We start from the raw sequence: 20,065 nt of genomic DNA, 5'->3' as shown, positions 1-20,065 counted from the left end.
CAGCCCCAGGCCTCCCCCCTTCTCTGCCGAGATGGGCGCGGGGTCATTACGCTCTGCGTAACCCCCCCTGCCCCTGCGCCCCCCTTTCTGTTTGCGTTAGGTTTTATCGGGCAACCCTTATCGGGTTGCCCTTTTCATATAACAGGGCAGAGATATGGGGTGGGGCTCGGGTCCGAACCCGAGACCCGCAACCCGGCCCCAAGTCAAAATGGGTCCACAAGTGGATCCAAATGGATCCACTGTGGATCCTCAAATTAAATTAAAATTTTAAAATAGAAAACTTTTTTATTTATCTATTATTATCATTAAATCAAGATTTCAAATAAATAAAACCTAATTACCCCCCTTTATGGGTCCTGGATCCGTAATGTGGATCTAGGCCCAAATTGAAAAATTTGAAATATTTTCTAATAAAAATCTCGGGTTTTACACAACCTGTAGTATCAGCATAGTGCTACTACTGGACAAATTCCTAGAATTGGCTTTTATCTTGCACTTTTGATGATACCCTTTAGGAGATCTGTTGGAAGACGAACTGACATAATTCCAGTACAGATTGCTTTTCAACAGCTAAAGTATTTATAATCCAAATCTTATACCAACAATATTTTCAATTCTTTGTGATCAATCCTCCTCTACATGAAAGTTATAACTTAGTGATTAAGGTATAAAATTGGCTGACTCCAGGTTTTCCCATGTATGCATCTAATTAAGCTTAATAGTTAACACAGTCTGGATCTTGAAATGGATCCAATCAAATTGTGCCAGACCAGAACAGATTCAGGTCCAATCTGTATGTAGCTTGAGGTTCAAAATTGTTGGTATGAGAGAGAGAGAGAGAGAGCATGACATATTTGTACAATCTTCCAATTGTCCAAAGAGTTATCTTGCCAATCCAAACTTGTACAAGGACATTACCACATCCTATAAAAATCATACAGAAGAGGTTTAAATAATCCAGGAAAACATCATGAGATTCTTATGTATCATGAATGGGTCATATGATGTAGGTTGACAAAAAGTAGCATGAATAGACAACAGATAACCTAGACACACCAAACAACTCCATAACCCCATATAATATGATGATAGAATGTGTGTTAAAATGTACCCATCAATTGTTGTAATTAGATATATTTTATATATATAAAAGATGATACATATACATATATGGTATATATGTATATGTATCCTCCTATTTATATATATAAAATATATATTTTCCTTTTGTTTAGCAGTAGGGGTATTTTAGTCTTTTCCTCTGTTTTACGCACATTCACTTTATGAATGTGATTGTAATTTATTTTATTTTTATTTTTCTTTTATTTTTTATTTCTTTTTTCTCAAGTACCAAAAGGTACCTTGGGGGGCCCACTCAAATAGACGTTGGGCCCCTTCCAACGGTCACATTTGTGACCGTTGGAGGGGCTCCAACGTCTATGAGTGGAGCCCCTCCAAGGCTCCTTTTTGTTGTTATAAATAGGGGCTCTCCCCTTTGTATTTCTCAATTCTTGAGGGAGCTTATGCTCCATTGTAATGGGGTTTTCACCCCTTCTCCATTATTCTTCAATGATATGTAACTTATGACTTTAAGTCATATTTTTTCCTTTTTATGGGTTTTATGTATTGGCACATTATGTGCGTGTGTTGTTTCCCTTTAATGGGTATATTTGCACTTTACGTGCATAAGTATGGGTTCATTATTGAACCCAAGGTATTCCAAGTCACTTTCTAACATGGTATCAGAGCAAGGTCACGATGGGGTTGTATCTTGGTGCAACGGAAAGCGTGTCGCTCAAGAAATGGTGAAGTATTCATTGCTCTTCTTAAAGTATTATGCTTTTAAAGTTATTCGGTATGTATCCCTTTTCTCAAAAAAATATTATGCATTTGAAAGTATGTTTCTTGCATATAGTTTGTTCGTTTTGATGGTCATGATAGTTGAATTATTTCTTTTCACATTTCGTGTGCTCATATATTTTGAAAATATCTCCTTCTAAATTTGGTGAAATCGTTTGTTGTCCAAATATAAAATTTGTGTCTATTTATCGAACTACTCATAGCATATAATAGTAATTTATGTTTTTAAAAATTACCTTCAATTATGTGAGATTTATAGTTCTTAAATAAGTATTTCATAATTGACCTATAAGTTAACTTTTAAAATTATATATGATCTCCTGCTAAAATAATGATCTTTGCTTAAAATTTCTTAATTCTCATATGAACCCTAATTTGATTTGAGTTCCTCTCTTGATTATGGATTTTAGTGCATTTTTTGAAAAATTTGATATAATCATTATATGAGAATCTCTCACATCTAAAATCTTTGTTGAATCCTAAAGTAGTTCTTGTTAATGATAACTTATAAGAACTCCTAAAACGTTTTTCAATGTTTCTTTTTTGAAAAATTATTTATGATAAACCATTAGGAAAGATTGTTTTTAAAAAGGGAATTTCCCACATAGAATGCATAGTTCATCTATTATATCCTTTTTTGGTATAAATGATTTCATTTTTCATCCTTATAAACTTGTTGGTTTGTATTTTTCATAAGGTTTCAAAATCTCTTAATAATATCTTTAAAAATGCCTACATTGGCCATAATATAGTTTTAGTTGTCCTCAATTGCACTTGTCAAGCATGTAATTACATAATTAAAACTTGAGAATTTCAAGCATTGCTCTTTTTATAAAGTGCATACTTGCTCACTTTTGTGTATTTTTGTATTTTGTGCACATTTGCTTCTCAAAATATTTGCGCTTGTATGCATTCCCTCTTTTTTATGATATACATGCCTTAGTGCATGTTTGTTTACACCTTGGTGTGTATTTGTTCAAGTATTGTATGAATGCTTTCGTGCACATCTTTTATAAAGCCTTGTGTGCTTACATGTGTATTGTCTCTTCGTAGACATTTTTGCATTATGGAGCCTTTATGCACATTTCTTATTGTGAAAAACATAATGAATTTAGATATTGAGTCATTTTTAAATCATTGTAAGTGCTTATAGCACTTTGTACGTTTCCGCATATCTCATCTCAATCAAAGAATATTTAAAACTTGTTGTATGGGATTTAATCCCAAATCTATAAATTTTCAAGTACTTTTTCCTTGAGTATTGTGTTAAAGCCTTCTTTGTGAACCATTACGGTTCTTATGATTTCTTTGATTAAAAGCTTGATTGTCTTGATGAATTCTTTATGTTGTGGTCTTTTTGATACAAGACTTCTTTTAAAGATTAGGCATAATTCGTGTTTATGCAAAATTGTTTTTGATGGATTATATTGGACCTTTGATTCAATTTGTTAATCGGTCCTCTTTGTAAAAACTTTTTGGAAAATGATTCCTTATGTGTTTATTGCCCTTTTGTGGCATTTATATTTGTTCATCACATGTTATTTAATGCATCATTTATTTGGCCTTATTTTTGTCATATTAGAGATATTTGTCGAGGTGAGTTATGGGCACCTCGTGTTGTATCATTTTAGATTGTCCACCTTCCATATTATAGATGGTTGTTGAGGTGAGTTATGGGCACCTTGGGACTCTAAAATGAGTTGTTATTTGATCTCTAATTATGAGTGTGTCACTCATTTTTTCTCTTGTGGCCATTGATATTATGGATGCTTCTATGTAAATGTGATGGACATATGATGTTTGAAACCTTAAATGCTTTAAGGTATATTTAAAATCAAGGTGTTTTGGGATTATAGCCCAACCTTTTATTTATGAATCTTATGAGTGCATTTGCACATTTGTGATTCCGAATGTTGTGCTTATTGTGCACATGTGTTCTTGTGTTTTTTCACAAGTGTTCTTGGTGTGTGTATGTTCACACATTTGTTCTAAAAAATATTATTTTATCATCTTGTTGAAGATACTTTTACATGAATTTATTCCAAAATGTTATTGTTATGAGTATTCATGTTTTAAAAGGAATATTGTTTCATTCGAGGTTTATTTTCATTACAAGTTTATTGTCTCAAAAGTCTTTTCCTTTTATGCCCATTATCTAAGTGTTATCATATGTAGACAAGAATTTTATTACACATTCGTGTGTTTTTAGCCCTTTGTTGGCTTTTGCTCTCTTGGTCTAGTAGCTGAACATACTTATCTTGAGTGTTTTTATATGTAGACAAGGCACGTTGATTCACACCATCGTGTGTGATCTTAGTCCATGTTGGCGTTTGTGTTCTTTTTCTAGTCGCTTAGATGTATGCCCATGGTTGGCTTATTTTACTCATTTCAAGTGTCATCTTATGTAGACAAGAGATGTATTATGTTTTAGCCCATGGTTGGCTTATTACTCTTGTTCTAGTAGCTGAACATACTTGGTTTTAAGTGTATTTTTACGTAGACAAGAGATACTTTTTAGTCCATGTTGGCATGTATTCTCTTGCTCTTTTGTCGTAGATGCACTTATTTCAAGTATTATTATATGTAGATAAGAGGTTCGTTTACACACCTTTGTGTGTGTCTTTGGCCTTTAATGGCTTTATATTCTTGATCTAGTAGCTTATACACTTGATTTATGGGTTTTGGAGGACTAATGAGAAAGTTGTTTGTAATGAATAAACTATTATTGAAATTTGCAAAATTCCATTCATGACTTGTATTTTTCAAGTAAATCACCTTTTTTATATGCATATCAAGTTAACTTCTTAGCATTTAATCTATATATTAAGTGCTTATGGTTTTTGCCACCCTTATATGTAAAATGTTTTTTTTAATTAAGTGTGACTTTCATAAATGTTTTTAAAAACCTTGGGAACTCTTGGGTTTATTTTGCCTAAAGTATACTTGGAGACTTCGTTTCTCTTATTTGGAACTTCACTACATGTTTGAAGCATGTTTTAGTTCTTTGAGTATTAATTCATATAATGATTCGTATATGCATATGCTCTTTATGGCCTTTTTGGGGCTCTCATTCAATAAAGCATATGTATGTTATGCCTCTTCGTAGGCTTCTTGTGGTATCCCTTAGTGGATCATTTTGTTATTCCCCATTATGGGGTTATATTTGTCCAATGGTGGACCTTATGAATGCATTATGCATTCTTGCATTTTTTTGCATAATTTGCTTCCGCTCATTTTGTTTTAACATAATGTATGATTTAGAAACTTTGGTTTTCTAAATCTTTCGTTTCATACTAAAGTAACTATCATATTATGCATAATTTTTGCACCTTGTTAGGAATGTTCCTTTTTTAGTAAAGTGCAAAGATATTGTTTACTTGTTCTTTGTTGTTTTCTTTTCTCAGGATCTTGGAGATAGAACAAAGGGAAGTACCCTGGATGGTTCGGGAAATGGGTTCATCATTTAAAGACAATTGGAGGAAGGCTATTTCAAGTTTCATTGCATCCTTGCCGAAGCCTCTTGGAGTCGTCGAAGCCTCGTGGAGTTTTGCCCTTTTTTTCAATCTTTTCGTCTCCCTGCAAAGCTTGAGGGGGGGTGTTAAAATGTACCCATCAATTGTTGTAATTAGATATATTTTATATATATAAAAGATGATACATATATATATATGGTATATATGTATATGTATCCTCCTATTTATATATATAAAATATATATTTTCCTTTTGTTTAGCAGTAGGGGTATTTTAGTCTTTTCCTCTGTTTTACGCACATTCACTTTATGAATGTGATTGTAATTTATTTTATTTTTATTTTTATTTTTCTTTTATTTTTTATTTCTTTTTTCTCAAGTACCAAAAGGTACCTTGGGGGGCCCACTCAAATAGATGTTGGGCCCCTTCCAACGGTCACATTTGTGACCGTTGGAGGGGCTCCAACGTCTATGAGTGGAGCCCCTCCAAGGCTCCTTTTTGTTGTTATAAATAGGGGCTCTCCCCTTTGTATTTCTCAATTCTTGAGGGAGCTTATGCTCCATTGTAATGGGGTTTTAACCCCTTCTCCATTATTCTTCAATGATATGTAACTTATGACTTTAAGTCATATTTTTCCCTTTTTATGGGTTTTATGTATTGGCACATTATGTGCGTGTGTTGTTTCCCTTTAATGGGTATATTTGCACTTTACGTGCATAAGTATGGGTTCATTATTGAACCCAAGGTATTCCAAGTCACTTTCTAACAATGTGATCATGATATTTTGAAATGAATGTGTGTGTGTGTGTCTGAAGCATAGTCACAAACATGAGTATTGGCTATATCTAGGCGAGGCTATTTCTCGCAATATTATAGGTTTGATGAAAAATCTTTGGAGCTTAAAAAAATAAAAAATATGTAAAAATAACAAAAAATAAGACAATATCATGTTTAGATAATAAAATACATATATAATGAAGGAAATAAGTAAAAAAAATGCAAAATAAAGAAGAAAAACACATTTAAGATATAGAAGATAAATAAAAACAGTAACAATAATTGATAATATCAAGATATTATCACGAGAATATCACAATATTCTCATGATAATATCATGATATTATCAAATTGGCGATATTTTCAAAATATCATGATATTTCATCTATAATATCGTTTACTGAAAATACAACAATAAGATCGCAATATTTTGAAAATGTTGCCGATATTTGTGATTATGGTCTGAAGTGGCATTAGTGCACGCAGAAGCATGTATCCACAAGCATGTGTGGAACAATATAATAACACAGAAATCACATCAAGATAACAATTCACATTATGCTACAAACTGATAATGTTATCATGTTACTATTTAATGGAAACACCTAAATGAGCAAAATGTTATGTGCATCTAGAAGTATGCAAATAAAGATGAGGTTATTGGTCTTCAATTATGAAACCACAATTGGTGAGATCTCATTGTCCTGTTTCAGAAAGAATAACAATTCCCGAAAGAAACCTGAAAATTACCAATATAACAAACGAAAAAAAAATACTGTAGTAAAAAATGCCAAAAGGAACCATCAAAGTCAAATTAGAAGCACATAAAAAGTGAACAAAGTTCTCACATTATGGCATACAGAGTGCACCCCAAGGACCAAATATCTGTTCTTTCGTCAATGTCTGCATGGCTTGGACAGTCCCACAACTCAGGAGCTCTATATGGTGCAGAACAATGTTCAGCTGCCCATTCCTAAAACCAGAAAAACAAAAGTATATTCATGAGCAAAACAATGCATGCCATATAGAACAAAAGTGCCAATTTTACATATGCAAGAAATTTTGCTAATGAGAAGGATATGTCAATGTTTCTTCTCACTTTCTTTGTGGTCAAACTTGACTCAATATAATGATGGCACCTTAAAGGATCCATGGCACGATATTGTGCTGCGGAAATGAGCTATCTCACATGGACATGCCTAAAAGGACAAGGAGCATGTCATGTTTGTGTAGTTTTCCATTAGAAGTATATAATGGTGAACTGACATAGGAATGAATTGGAGAATCCCTGTGACATAGGCCATGAGACCATCCATCTGGATGTCCTCACCTAAGTAATTATAGGTGCATCATATCTCTTGCTCTCCTGTCTGAATGGTGTCTTGCTATCTAAGATGCTGTATAATCTCTTTTCATTATATAAATCGTTTTTCTTGCATCCACAAAAAAATAAAATAATACACTAAATAGTAAACAATGATAAAATATCACAAATAACTATTAAATACTAAGAGGGATCATGTACCATGAAACAATTCTGTTACCGTGACACGCCAAATAGGCTGCTGTACCCATGTTGACACGCGTTGACACGGGTACGAGTACTGAGCACATAGCAGGTAAGCCGTGGGTCGGGTCCCACACTGTGGCTGGTCGGGTCTATCTCAGACCCAAAACTAAAAAAACTGAAAAAAAAAAAGAAAACTCGCCCCCCCCCTCCAAAAAAAAAACTCTCGATACTCTCTCTCTCTCTTGAAACCTTCGACTCTCTCTCTCTCTCGTTCTTTTTTTTGTTTTCGTTATTTCATCCAACACCCTTTTTTCAAAACCCTTTCCACCTTCGATTGCACGAGGAGGAGAAGAATAAGAGAGAGAGAGAGAGAGAGAGAGAGAGAAACCAACATGTTCCTCGTTCTCCTTCTTCTCCTCCTCTTCCTCCTCGGTTTTCCTTCATCTTCTTCTTCTCCTCCTCCTTGTGCTCCTTGTTTAGGGATCACGAAAAGAGAGAGAGGCAGTGGGGGTCTCTTTTCTTTTTATTATAAAAAGAAAAGAAAAAATATTTCAATAGCCCCTCCCCTTTTCAACAATTTCATTTTAACTTCTTTTATATTCAAAATATCAAATTCCTTCTCTTTTTCAAAAATTTCATTTAACTTTCTTTTATATTCAAAATATCAAATTTTCTTCTTATATATATATATATATATATATATATATATATATATATATATAGCCATGTCCTCATACCCACATTTTTCGGAATTGCAAGGTCGTACCCTTTGTACTCGTACCCAGGTGACAGACAATAAGAGACCACAAAAACAAAAACAGAGAGCAATTCCTGAAATTAATATATATTTACAAATCTCCAAAGTCAAATCAAATTGTTCAAACATTTTATTCACATTTTCAAAGACTCAAACTAATCGAGATCCCATCAATGCATATATCTTTCATTCCACATAGAAAAAAAAAACATAAAGAAGAGTACAGACAAGAGTAAAAAAAGATGAAAGCCTTAAAAATAAATATAAAATGAAAAAGACATAAATTTAAAGAGAACATGTATAAAATAAATAATATTATATATTTTCACCCTTCCTAAAGCCATCAAAAGACAAGATTCAGTTAATAGTTTTAACAGAAACAGAAGGTGGACATCCGTAATCAGCTCAAAGAACTGATACAGAAAACATAAAGTAGGATTTAGGTCCCATTTACTAAATTATTAGACATCAATACTACATAAAATGAGACATGCACACAGAGTGACTTTAGATTTCCAAAGCACAAGCTTGGACTACAAGTTCAAGATTCAGGATCATCGCAAAAATGGAAAAAGTCATGCCAATAAAAAAGTATATGAAGGAAAAAAAGCAATTGAGATCCAAATAAAGGAAAAAAATATAAAAAATCATGAATTACATCATGAGGACGGTTGACCTTGTCCTTCAATTGTCATGGCCTGTCCATTGTTGGTCAATGTCATTTCATGAGAACACAGAATAAGCAAGACTAAGAAAATTATCCTAACATAAAAGTATATCAAAACACTATGTAAGTGCCTTAATTTCTCCACTTCAAAAGATGGACATCACTTCCGTAAATCAGGGCAATGCATTCAAATTAGCCCTATATCCATTTAAACAAAAAGGTGTCGTTTGACATCACCCAATTTAAAAAACAAAAACGAAATAGTACTTCTCTGTATTATAGCATTTCAAATATTTCTACTAGACAATTTTTTTTAATAAAGAAAAGCACTGAGACATGCCAAATTAAAGAGAGCTGGAGCAAGATTGCAAAATTACCCAATATTTCATAACATTGTAATGTACAGGTCTATCCAAATGTGCTCTAAATCTTGTATGAAACAAAAATCATAGTTATAATTATCAAGATCTAGTATTCCGCAAGGATGCCACTTTACAAGCATAGAATATTTTGTCTTAAACAGCCTTAAATTAGATGCATATTAAATGATTTCAAAACTAGGCATCTTGCCATCACATAACAGCCTCCATAGTCAAGAACATGCAAACAAACCCAGACTAAGCCTTTGGAGCAGAAAAACTTGATAAGCCATATGATATGGCAGAGAAAGAAAATAACTCAAAGGTCCAACTGTTTCTTTCCTGCATTGTCTAGAACGTATGAACAATTCCAAAGATGACCAACCTTTCCTTTTGAGGTCTCAAAAAATTTCCACACTGAAATCTATTGCATGTCCTGGTGGGGACCAGCTTCTTCAGAGGTGTTTTGAGGTTCCCCAACTTCTGTTTGTGGTTATTTTAGATCTTTGTAACGTATATAACAAATTGTAATTCAGTTAGTTTCACCAGAAGCACTTTATGATGTTGTCATCCCTTATTTGAAGAAACACATTAGGCAGTTTGTCTTTAAAATGGAGATAAAAAAGGGCATGTTAAAAATCTGCCGATAACTCTCTACCAATTTAAATTATAAATAAAAAGAAAGAGGAGATTTTGGAGAGAATCTAGCTCCAGTAACATCTCATATGAGTGAAATACTTGGAGTTAAAATGATAAACCAACTTACCAATTTGCACATCTATTTTCAAATAGAATGATTAATGCACAACCTCAACCTTTCTTTTTTTTTTAAATAAATCATTTCTTTGTGAGAATAAACAATTGAAGTCTAATTCGAAGGACAATCCCACAATGATCACGTGAAAGATACCCGGATTGCAGCTAAATGAATGTGTGAAAGCCTCTGTAATTGAAAGTGCTGGGTGGCACCTACGCACCAGCCAACCAGGTGCCAGGGCATCACCTAAAAACCCAAGCAAGAAACTAATTTCCAATAAAATTATAACAATCTCAAGTAATACTGAATTATAACTTTTTTATATTTTTTGACTAATTTTTTCCTAAGTGCTCACCTAGTGCTTACTTAGGTGTTAGCTAGGTATTGGGCCAGTCCCTTGGTTGCCTCCACAACCCATTGGCATGATTTAACCCCATAGGTCAAAGCTGAAAAGGACAATAAAACCCTATATATTTGAATATAATACATAAGATATATAAATGTAACAGCAAGTGTAAATAAATTCTCGCATATTTCAATAGTTCTCTTCCCACAAACAATATGAAATGAATAGGCAAGTGCTATCATGGATAATAGATAGCATGAAGTAGAATGTGTAAACAGATACATGCTTGCGGATATACATAAACAGTTAAACCATACTACCATAGAAGTACCTGCAATTGTAATGCCTGAGAACGAGAGCGAATTTCCCTCCTTGCAGGTGCAGCACTCCCAAAATCCATTAGGACTGCAAGGGGCAGCTCCCCTTTCCGGTGTGTAATTAGGATGTTCCCTGGCTTGACATCATTATGAGCATATGGAGGATCAAAACTATGCATATGCTTCAATCCTGCACATAGCTGGATGACAAGATTCACAACTCTACATTATTCTCAAGAGCTCCTGATACATTCAGTCAAAAAATTACATAAAGTAAAAGATGATATCCTTGACACCTGGAAAACACATGCACATGCACATGTGCAGTGTGCACATGCATGCACACTAAATAATATGAAGAATAGAAGTTAGGGAAAATTGCATTTAGGTGTCAAACTTGCCCCTAATTACAAAAATGGACTTCACGTTTCTGAATTTCCTGATATGGGCCTCTGTTTTCCTGAAAACTGCCAGCCTATATTTGTTACTGTCCTTTAACTCAGGGTAATCATAAGTCAAATTGCAATGGTAACCTTCATCATTAAGAGTTAAAACTGTTTAACTTTTCCCTTTTATGAGGATGAATGAGTATTTTTCAATTTCTGAAGGACAACACAAGAAACCAAAAAGGAATCATGTTTTCCAAGATGATAGATGCTGACCTGAGGTCCCTATTTGACTGTTTTCAGGAAAAGTATGGCCTATATCTGGAATTTCTGAAAAGCGACCATTTTTGGAATTAGGGGCAAAAGGTTGGCCACTAAATAGAACTTTCCCTAGAAGTTATGATATGAGAGACAGAGAGTATTGTTTTCTTGGATTTGCGTCATCCTATGCATATAGAAGAAAAAACATATCAGGATAACAATATTTCATCAGTAACAATAATCACATAACAAAAAGCAAGGGAGCAACTAAAATTATCCTATTCAAATGCTTTACAGATAGTCCAACCAATGTCCTCATGAACATAATGGCCTAAGCCGGTCTGACTGTGAGACCAACTGGTTGAACAAAGACAACAATTGTCCATAATGATCTGGGAGTCCCATGTGGAAGGATCCTGACTTGGCAACTATCTTCATCTATCTCATGTTCATTAGTTTGTTTATTGTATTGTGGATCAAGTGTTGAGAAACTATGCAGCATCTTGATATTGGATGCACATGGAGACAATGATGCCCCAACCAAAAAGGCTCAAAGATGGGATTGTAAGAACACAACATCAACATATTTAGAAAGAAGAAAATGAAAGCTAAAGGATACTAAAGCACCTCAAGAGATGCACTGCTATGATAATTTACAAAGACTCAAAGAAAGGTGAGATACACTTTGAGTCAAATGTTGGCCCTGAATAATGATAATAAATGTCACTCGACAGTCTACTTGGTATGGTGTGGTATGACAGGGATGCCTAGAGGTGATAAGAGTAGCGTGAGATGACAGCTAATCATTCATTTCAACTTCATCTTCTTCTTCAGGAACCTCTAATACTGCGCTTATAGGTATTCCTAGTGTTGATTCAAGTTGGTTGATAGACTCAAGAGCATCATGTCACATAACAGCCAATGAGACTATACTAACTAATTGTAAACCATGTTGTGGTGTTTTTCACACTGCAAATAGATCATTTATGAGTATCCCCAAAGTTGGATTTATTTCTTCTACTTGTAGCCCTAATGGCAAACTAAATATTCATGAAGTTTATTTAAATCCACCACTTGTCATGAATTTAATTTTTGTTGGTCAAATTACTAGACATAATTGTGATGTCTTTACTCCTGATTGTTGCTTTGTGTAGGATCGGTTTTCGGTGAGGAAAATTAGAACTGAGCATAAAGGAGGACACCTCTACTTTTTGGACTATTTAAACTAGAGACCTCAAAGTAAATTAGAGGTCAGTTTGGGTGTTGCAATTTTGGAGTCATCTATTTTGCAGCTGTTAAATGTATTTATTTTTTTTCTTGTAAATATATATATATATATATATATATATATATATATATATATATATATATATATACATGTATTAATATGTATATACATTGTTTATGTATATGCTATGTTACATGGGTGCGGGGGTGCGGCACTTTCAAAAAACCCGGGTGCGGGGGTGCGGCAAAAATATAAAAAATTATATATATAAAGTCCAAAAGTTGGATATAAATGACCCTGGGTGTGTTGACTGCACCCAGGGTCAGGTTGACCGCATCGGGTGCGGGTGCGACACGGGTGCGGCACCCAGTTGAAGAGTCCCTGTGACATATATAAAGTTAAAGTCCAAAAGTTGGACATAAATGACCCTAGGTGCGGTCAACGCACCCAGGGTCAGGTTGACCGCACCAGGTGTCGCACCCGCGTCGCATCGACACAGGTGCGGCACCGAGTTGGGCGAGTCCCTATGACATAGTGTATATGTGTGTTAGTACACACACACACACAAATATATATATATATATATATATATATATATATATATATATATATATATATATTATAGATTGTATTCTAGGATATATATGTATTTTTTTGTATTTTTTACTTTTATTCTTTGTGTAATAGGATATGCCCTTAAGGGGCATTTTTGTCCTTGGCTTCCAACAGCTAGATCAACTAGCCGATGAAACCATCCCAACGGCTAGTTGAGTCTAGCCTCTCTCTCTCTCTCTCTTTCTCTCTCTCTCTCGTGTCTATTTATATGGGGATCGCTCCCATATTTCATATATGATTTTTCTAAGCATTTTAAAATAATAAAAAATATATTTTTTACGCTCCTGCCCCTTAGTGGCTTGTGTTGTGAATGCTCTTGTATTAAGCCTTTGTGGCCTTTTGTGTTTTGCCTTGAGGCCTTGTACTTATGCACTTAATTGCTATGTAGTCAAAAGCGATAGTCGGTGGACCCCTAAAAAGACTAGTCGGTACCCCAATTAAAAATTTAAAAAAGTTTATAATTGCAGTGCTAAAAGCCTAAAACTAATAGCAAACATGCACGCAACATAAGATTAATCAACAATGAAATACAAAAAGTATAAGATATTGCTACTCGTCAAGCATAGAAACCTGTTATATTAACAAACCTGCCCAAAAATTAAGAACAATTGAATAAACAAATCAAAAACTGTGAAAATCAACAAAAGCTTAATAAAAGTCTTAAAATAAAGCATAGAAAATTCACAGAAACTTATACAAGTTGTAGCCTCGAATATGAGAACATGGACAGAAACTTACACAATTTACATGAATTGGTAAACCAATTAAAAAAGTTATAAAATACACAATTTACAGTAAAATCCATAGAAAAATACACATGCATACAAATAAACATCACATTTTCAGTTTCAACATTTCACAGAAAAATTTACTGAAACACAATGACACACACACATGACATAATCAGTGATATAGAAACACACACATGACATAATCAGTGATATATAATCATATATATATTACGTTTTTACAAAAAAAAATCACACACACACACACACACACATATATATATATATATACATATATATATAAAGAAGCTGCAGCAGCAGGAGCAACAACAGAAGAAGTGGGAGGAGGAGGAGAGCCAGGGGAAGAAGAAGAGGAGGAGGAAGAAAGCAGAGGAGGAGACACGGGAAGAAGAAGAAGAAGAAGAGGAAGGAGGAGGAAGAAAGCAGAGGAGGAGAGAGAGGGGAAGAAGAAGAAGAAGAGGAGGAGGAAGGCAGAGAGAGAGAGGGAGATGTGGTTTTATATATATATATATATATATATATATATATATATATATATATTGTTTATTTAATTTTATAGATTGTATTTAGTGTTTTTCTTGTATTTTTTATTTTTGACCATGGGCAATTTGGTCTTTTTGACCAGCTAACCATTGGGAGCTCCCAACGACTAGATATGCTCTCCAACGGCCGTAGGTCTCTTTCCTCTCTTTATATCATGCATGTATATGAGACTTTTGGTCCACATTCCTTCATGCATGTATTATGCATTTTATGTCAATAAAATAATTTATCTTGACATTGTAAATGTGTGCCCTTGTGCCTCTTGAGAGCCTCCCCTTTGTAGGTTGTTTTGTGTTTTTGCGCTAGTAGGCATTTTCTTTGATTCTTGGAGATCTCATTACAAGAGAGGCATACCTTGACCAGGGCGAGAGGCAGGCTCCTCCATCGTCCTTGTGTTTTTGGTTGTAAACATTTTTGTTTTAATTGAAAAAAGAGATGAACTCTCACAAAAGTCATTCCTTGTGTTTTTATTGGTTACACTCAGAATAAAAAAGGATTTAGGTGTTATATGTTAAAAATAACAAATTATATGTTTCAAGAAATGTTTATTTTGTTGAAAACAAAAGCTATTTTGACTCTAATATGGCTAAGAAAGATAATGAATATTCATTAATGTTGGATTTAGTGCCTAAAGAAAATATTGATAATAATGTTGATGTGCTTGATCAAGAAGACAGTGTCACCAATTTGTAACCTTCAGTAGATGTCAATGACGACTATAATGAGAATGTCACTTATGAAATTAAACCTCCTATCCTCACTTATTCTAGAAGAACCACTAAGAACCAACCTAGGCTTTAGAAAAATTCACTTAGATAGAACAAGATGAAACTTCCAACCTTAGGAGATCTACTAGAATTTCGAGATCTCCCAATAGATTTGTATCCTATTAGTCTTTCTCTCCTCAACATAGGACATGTTTAGCCCAAATATACTCTTATTTTGAACCCAAGGCTTATGGTCAAGCAAAAGATCTTCTGAAGTGGGTCGAAGCCATGAAAGATTGAACAGGAAGCTTTAAAAAGATATTACAACTTTTGAGATAGAACTTAAACTAATAACAATAGACTTACATGTAGATAGGATTTACAATGACTAAACTGCCCCTCATGCACAAATGAATGACTAAGCACATATCGTGTACACAATAAGAATACAACATAATAATACACGACTATCGTTAACTCTCCCCCTTAAACTCGAGATGATGTGAACACAATCATCCTGAGTTTGGAAAGGGAAGTCTGAAATGCTTTGAAGGGAAAACTCTTAGTGAAGCATTCAACAAATTGTTGGGCTAAACCAATGTATGACGATGAGATAACACGCTCCAAGTATGCTCTGTGAGTGAAGTGACAATCTATCTCTATGTGCTTCTCTTGTGAAACTCAGGATTTTTTGTTATATGAATAGTGCTCTGATTTTTCTAATGTAAAGTAGTGCCTTTATCTATCTTTACACTAACCATCTTAGCCATATAATCTCAATAGTGACCTAGGCCATAGCCCTATACTTAGCTTCGACAATCGACAAGTCAACTTTGCTACTCCTTGCTCTTTTGTGATATTAAGGAGTCTCCTAAGCTATGTCACAGGGATTCGGGCAGACAGGTGCTGCACCCGCGTCGATGCGACGTGGGTGCGGTCAATGCACTCAAGGTCATTTTGGTCCATTTTGTTTTTTTTTTTTTGGGGGGGGGGGGGGTTAAAAAAAATCCCTATGAAATGGGCTGCGGAATTTTTTAAAAAAATCTTGGGGGGGGGTGCTGCCCCCCTATAACCCCCCTAGACCCCCGCCCGTTGACCGCGCAGCGGGACCAGCGGACCCCCCTTTTATATATATATATATATATATATATATATATATATATATATATATATATATATATATATATATATATATATATATATATCTTCTTTTTCTTTTTTTTGCCGCACCCCCGCACCCATGTGAGATAGCTCCTAAGGATATACAAAATCATGTGATCAAATGCATTATAACAATATCGGCTATATATAACCTATATATCATGATATATCACCAATAAATTAAAATCCTAGAAATTCAAAAAAATAAGCCAAAAAAATATGTATCATGATAGAGACTGTAACACCCAAAGTAGAAATAGATGATGTCTTCAAAAATTGTTGTAGAGCCTCTACTAATTGTGCAATAGATAGATCTTTATGCTCACCACCTTTTTGTTTGCATCATTGCTTGTCTTGTAGGAGGTATCCCCAACCAAAGCTACCTTTGTCTTTAATTTCGGGCAAGTTGGCTTAATGTGCCCCAGCTCATTGCAAAAGTAACAAATAATCTTCCTCGATCCTCCATTGTTTTGTTTTCCAATGTGTGGAGGTATATAGGTATTCACATTGTTTCTGAGCCTAGACATGGCTAGGACCTCTTCTTGGCGAATTTTGGCGAGATCTTCATTGAGATGAAAAGCAATGATCCTATGAAGAAGGGAGGACCTTGTTCAAACCAGAGTTACCGAAAAAGCCTAGGTAAAAGGGGAAGCGTGCTTCCCCAAAGCGCGAAACGTCGCGCTTCCGAAGCGTGAGGGGAAGCGTCCCCCTTTTTTGGGAAGCACGCTTCCCTTTTATGGGAAGCGCGCTTCCCCCACGCTTCCCCATTTTTTTTAAATTTTTTCATTTTTTTTCGCTTCCCCTCGCTTCCTAGGCCGCTTCCGGTTCGCTTCCTAGGTTGCTTCCGAGATGGTTCGGAATTTTCTTCTAAGTAGTCACACGCTTCCCCGCTTCCTAAATTTTTGAAAGTGCCTCGCTTCCCGCTCCCGCTTCCTCGACTGGTAACTCTGGTTCAAACTTGGATCTAAGACCAAAAAGAAAAGAAAAAAAGGTGTTCCTTTTCTATTTGTTTTCTCCTCGTATCGATTGTTAGGCTTTCCCATTTAGGTTCAAGCATGGCCAACTCATCCCATAGAGGAGACAAGAGCCCATAGTAGTCTCTCACACTTTTATCTCCTTGCTTCGTGGTGCAGATTTTCTCTTAGAGAAAATATTGCTAAGCAAGATCCCTTTGAACGAACATGTCTTTGAGAAATATCCAAGTGTCATATGCCATATTAAATGTGATAATATTGGTGGCGATCTTTAGCTCCATACTATTCATAAACCAAGATAGTATTTGAGCATTAATCGCCTCACAATCCTCCACTTTGCTTTGATATTCTTGTAACACCTTCTCTCTCACTCTCTTCATCGCTAAGAGCATTGATTTTATCTCCTTTGCGTGTAAGTTTGAGTTGTGGTTTCGTGGTGGTCCCACTAACATATCCCCATAACTTTTTCCCTTTGATGTGGTTTTTCATAGCAGTTGCCTTCATCAAGTAGTTGGAATCATTAGGTTTGAAGAAGATTATGGTGGTAGAGATTCCTTCTCGGTCATGATGAAGATGAATCACGAACAAGAGAGGATGAATGACCAATAACCTCAAACAAGTACAATGGGATCAAAGAGACCAAGGCTCTGATACCATGTAATGAAACACAATAAAAGTGTGCACAATAACAACTAAGCTATGTAATCATTAGAAAACCTAGGAATCAATGGGATTCCTAGGTAACCCCATTTTGGGGTACTGATTTTCTTGATTAGGCACGATTAATTGCCCTTGCCTAGGTGCGAGGGTAGTTTAGTCTTTTCTTTACTTTTGTTTTTACAAAAGGGAGAGGGGGTGATAAAAACGAAGGTTGTCAGTCGAGGAAGTGGAAGCAGAAAGCGAGGCACTTCTAAAATTTTAAAAAGCGGAAAGTGCAAAACGACTTAGAAGCGAACCGAGAATCATCTCGAAAGCGAGTAGAGAAGCAAACCGGAAGCGACCTAAGAATCGAACCGGAAGCGAATACGGATTCGAAAGGGAAACGAAGAGATAAGCGGCCTAGGATTCGAGTGAAAAGTGAATAGGAATCGAAAGGGAAGCAAAAATATAATTATATATTTTTTAATTTACCAAAATATAAGCCCTCATCAAGGTAGGCCTCTCTTGTAATGAGCTTCAAAAATCAAAGAAAATGCCTACTAGGGAAAAAATACAACACAACCCACAAAGGGGAGGCTCTCAAGAGGCACAAAGGCACACCCTCACAATGCAAAAATAAATTAGTTTACTGACATAAAATGCATAATACATGCATGAAGGAATAGGGACCAAAAGTCCCATATATATACATGATAGAAAAAGACAAGAGAAACCTACTAGCTGTTGGAGCCTAAGGCTAGCTGGTCAAGACCAAACTGCTCATGGTAAAAAATAAAAAATAAGAAATACAAAACAAACCCTAAATACAATCTATAAAAATAAATAAACACTTTTCATTCCATTTGTGGGAATTTGATGATCTATAAACCGTCCTTAACGAACAATTGGCTCATGTTTGAGCATCATGAATCACTTATAAATACAAAATACATATATATGTAATCATATACATATATATATATATATATATATATATCCACGTCTCTTAACACACTCCCTCAAACTTACGGTGATATCACTGAAAGTTTGTCAAGGAGAAACTAAAATTTAGGAGAAGGAAGCGCCTTGGTGAAGTAGTCTACCAATTGATATTCAGAGGTTACGTAAGGCAATGATATGATCATCTTCAAGTATTCTTCTCGAACATGGTGACAACCAATCTCAATGTGCTTAGTCCTCTCATGAAACATATGGTTGTCAGCAATGTATATGGTACTTTTATTGTCACAACAAAGCTTTGAAGGCATCATGAGATGTACCCCATATCTTCAAGCAATCATGTCAACCATATAACCTCTGATGCAGTGGTGGCCATGACTCGGTACTCAGCTTCCGTTGATGAAAGAGAAACTTTTTATTGTTTTTTGCACTTCCATGACATAAGCGAGTCACCTAAAAACACACAAAAATCAGTACTTAAGCGAAGATCATTAGGATCTCCTCCTCAATCTAAATCAAAGTACATAACTAAATCAAGGAAGGAAAAAGACTATAAAAAAATCCCTTTGAAAGCAGTTTTCTGAATATATCTAATTATTCTCGTAATAACACTCATATGCACAATAGTTGGCGAGTGTTGGAATTGACTTGCAGTATGAACTACATGAGTGTGAGAGCTCCAATCATCTGACGGTATGGTGTGGGATCCTCCAAAGGCGTTTCATCATCAATTTTTATTTTTGCATTAATCACTTATGGAGTGTCAACTCTTTTTTTGTCAGTAATTTCAGACCTATCAATGATCTCAATTGCAAATTTAGTTTGGGTCAACAAATACCCACGAGGTGAGTATGTAACCTCAATACCAAGAAAATATGTAAGAAATTCAAGATCAGTTATTTCAAAATTATTTTTAAGAACATTTTTAATATGACTATATGTTTGTCTTCATCAGTGATAATCATGTCATCTATATACAAAAGTAGAATGATGATACTTGCATCAGATGTCTTAACAAA

The 20,065-nt window shown here is 34.9% G+C and overlaps 1 protein-coding gene across 1 annotated transcript in view; it reads right to left on the bottom strand.

Annotated features, from left to right (window-relative positions):
* LOC149812914 (uncharacterized) overlaps positions 1-20,065 on the bottom strand; it is a 50,904-nt gene that overhangs the window by 11,436 nt on the left and 19,403 nt on the right. The window contains exons 4-5 of the mRNA XM_089991247.1: positions 10,838-11,023; positions 6,959-7,083 (exon numbers count right to left, since the gene is read on the bottom strand). Coding sequence (XP_089847373.1) covers positions 6,959-7,083; positions 10,838-11,023 — 311 coding nt within the window. The remainder of the gene's footprint in view (positions 1-6,958; positions 7,084-10,837; positions 11,024-20,065) is intronic.

Source organism: Nuphar pumila, chromosome 16 (assembly GCF_984573655.1).
Source record: "Nuphar pumila chromosome 16, dmNupPumi1.hap1.1, whole genome shotgun sequence".
NCBI classification, from domain to species: Eukaryota; Viridiplantae; Streptophyta; class Magnoliopsida; order Nymphaeales; family Nymphaeaceae; genus Nuphar; species Nuphar pumila.
The sequence above is the reverse complement of the archived record's forward strand: the minus strand, read 5'-3'. Positions and strand labels throughout refer to the sequence as shown.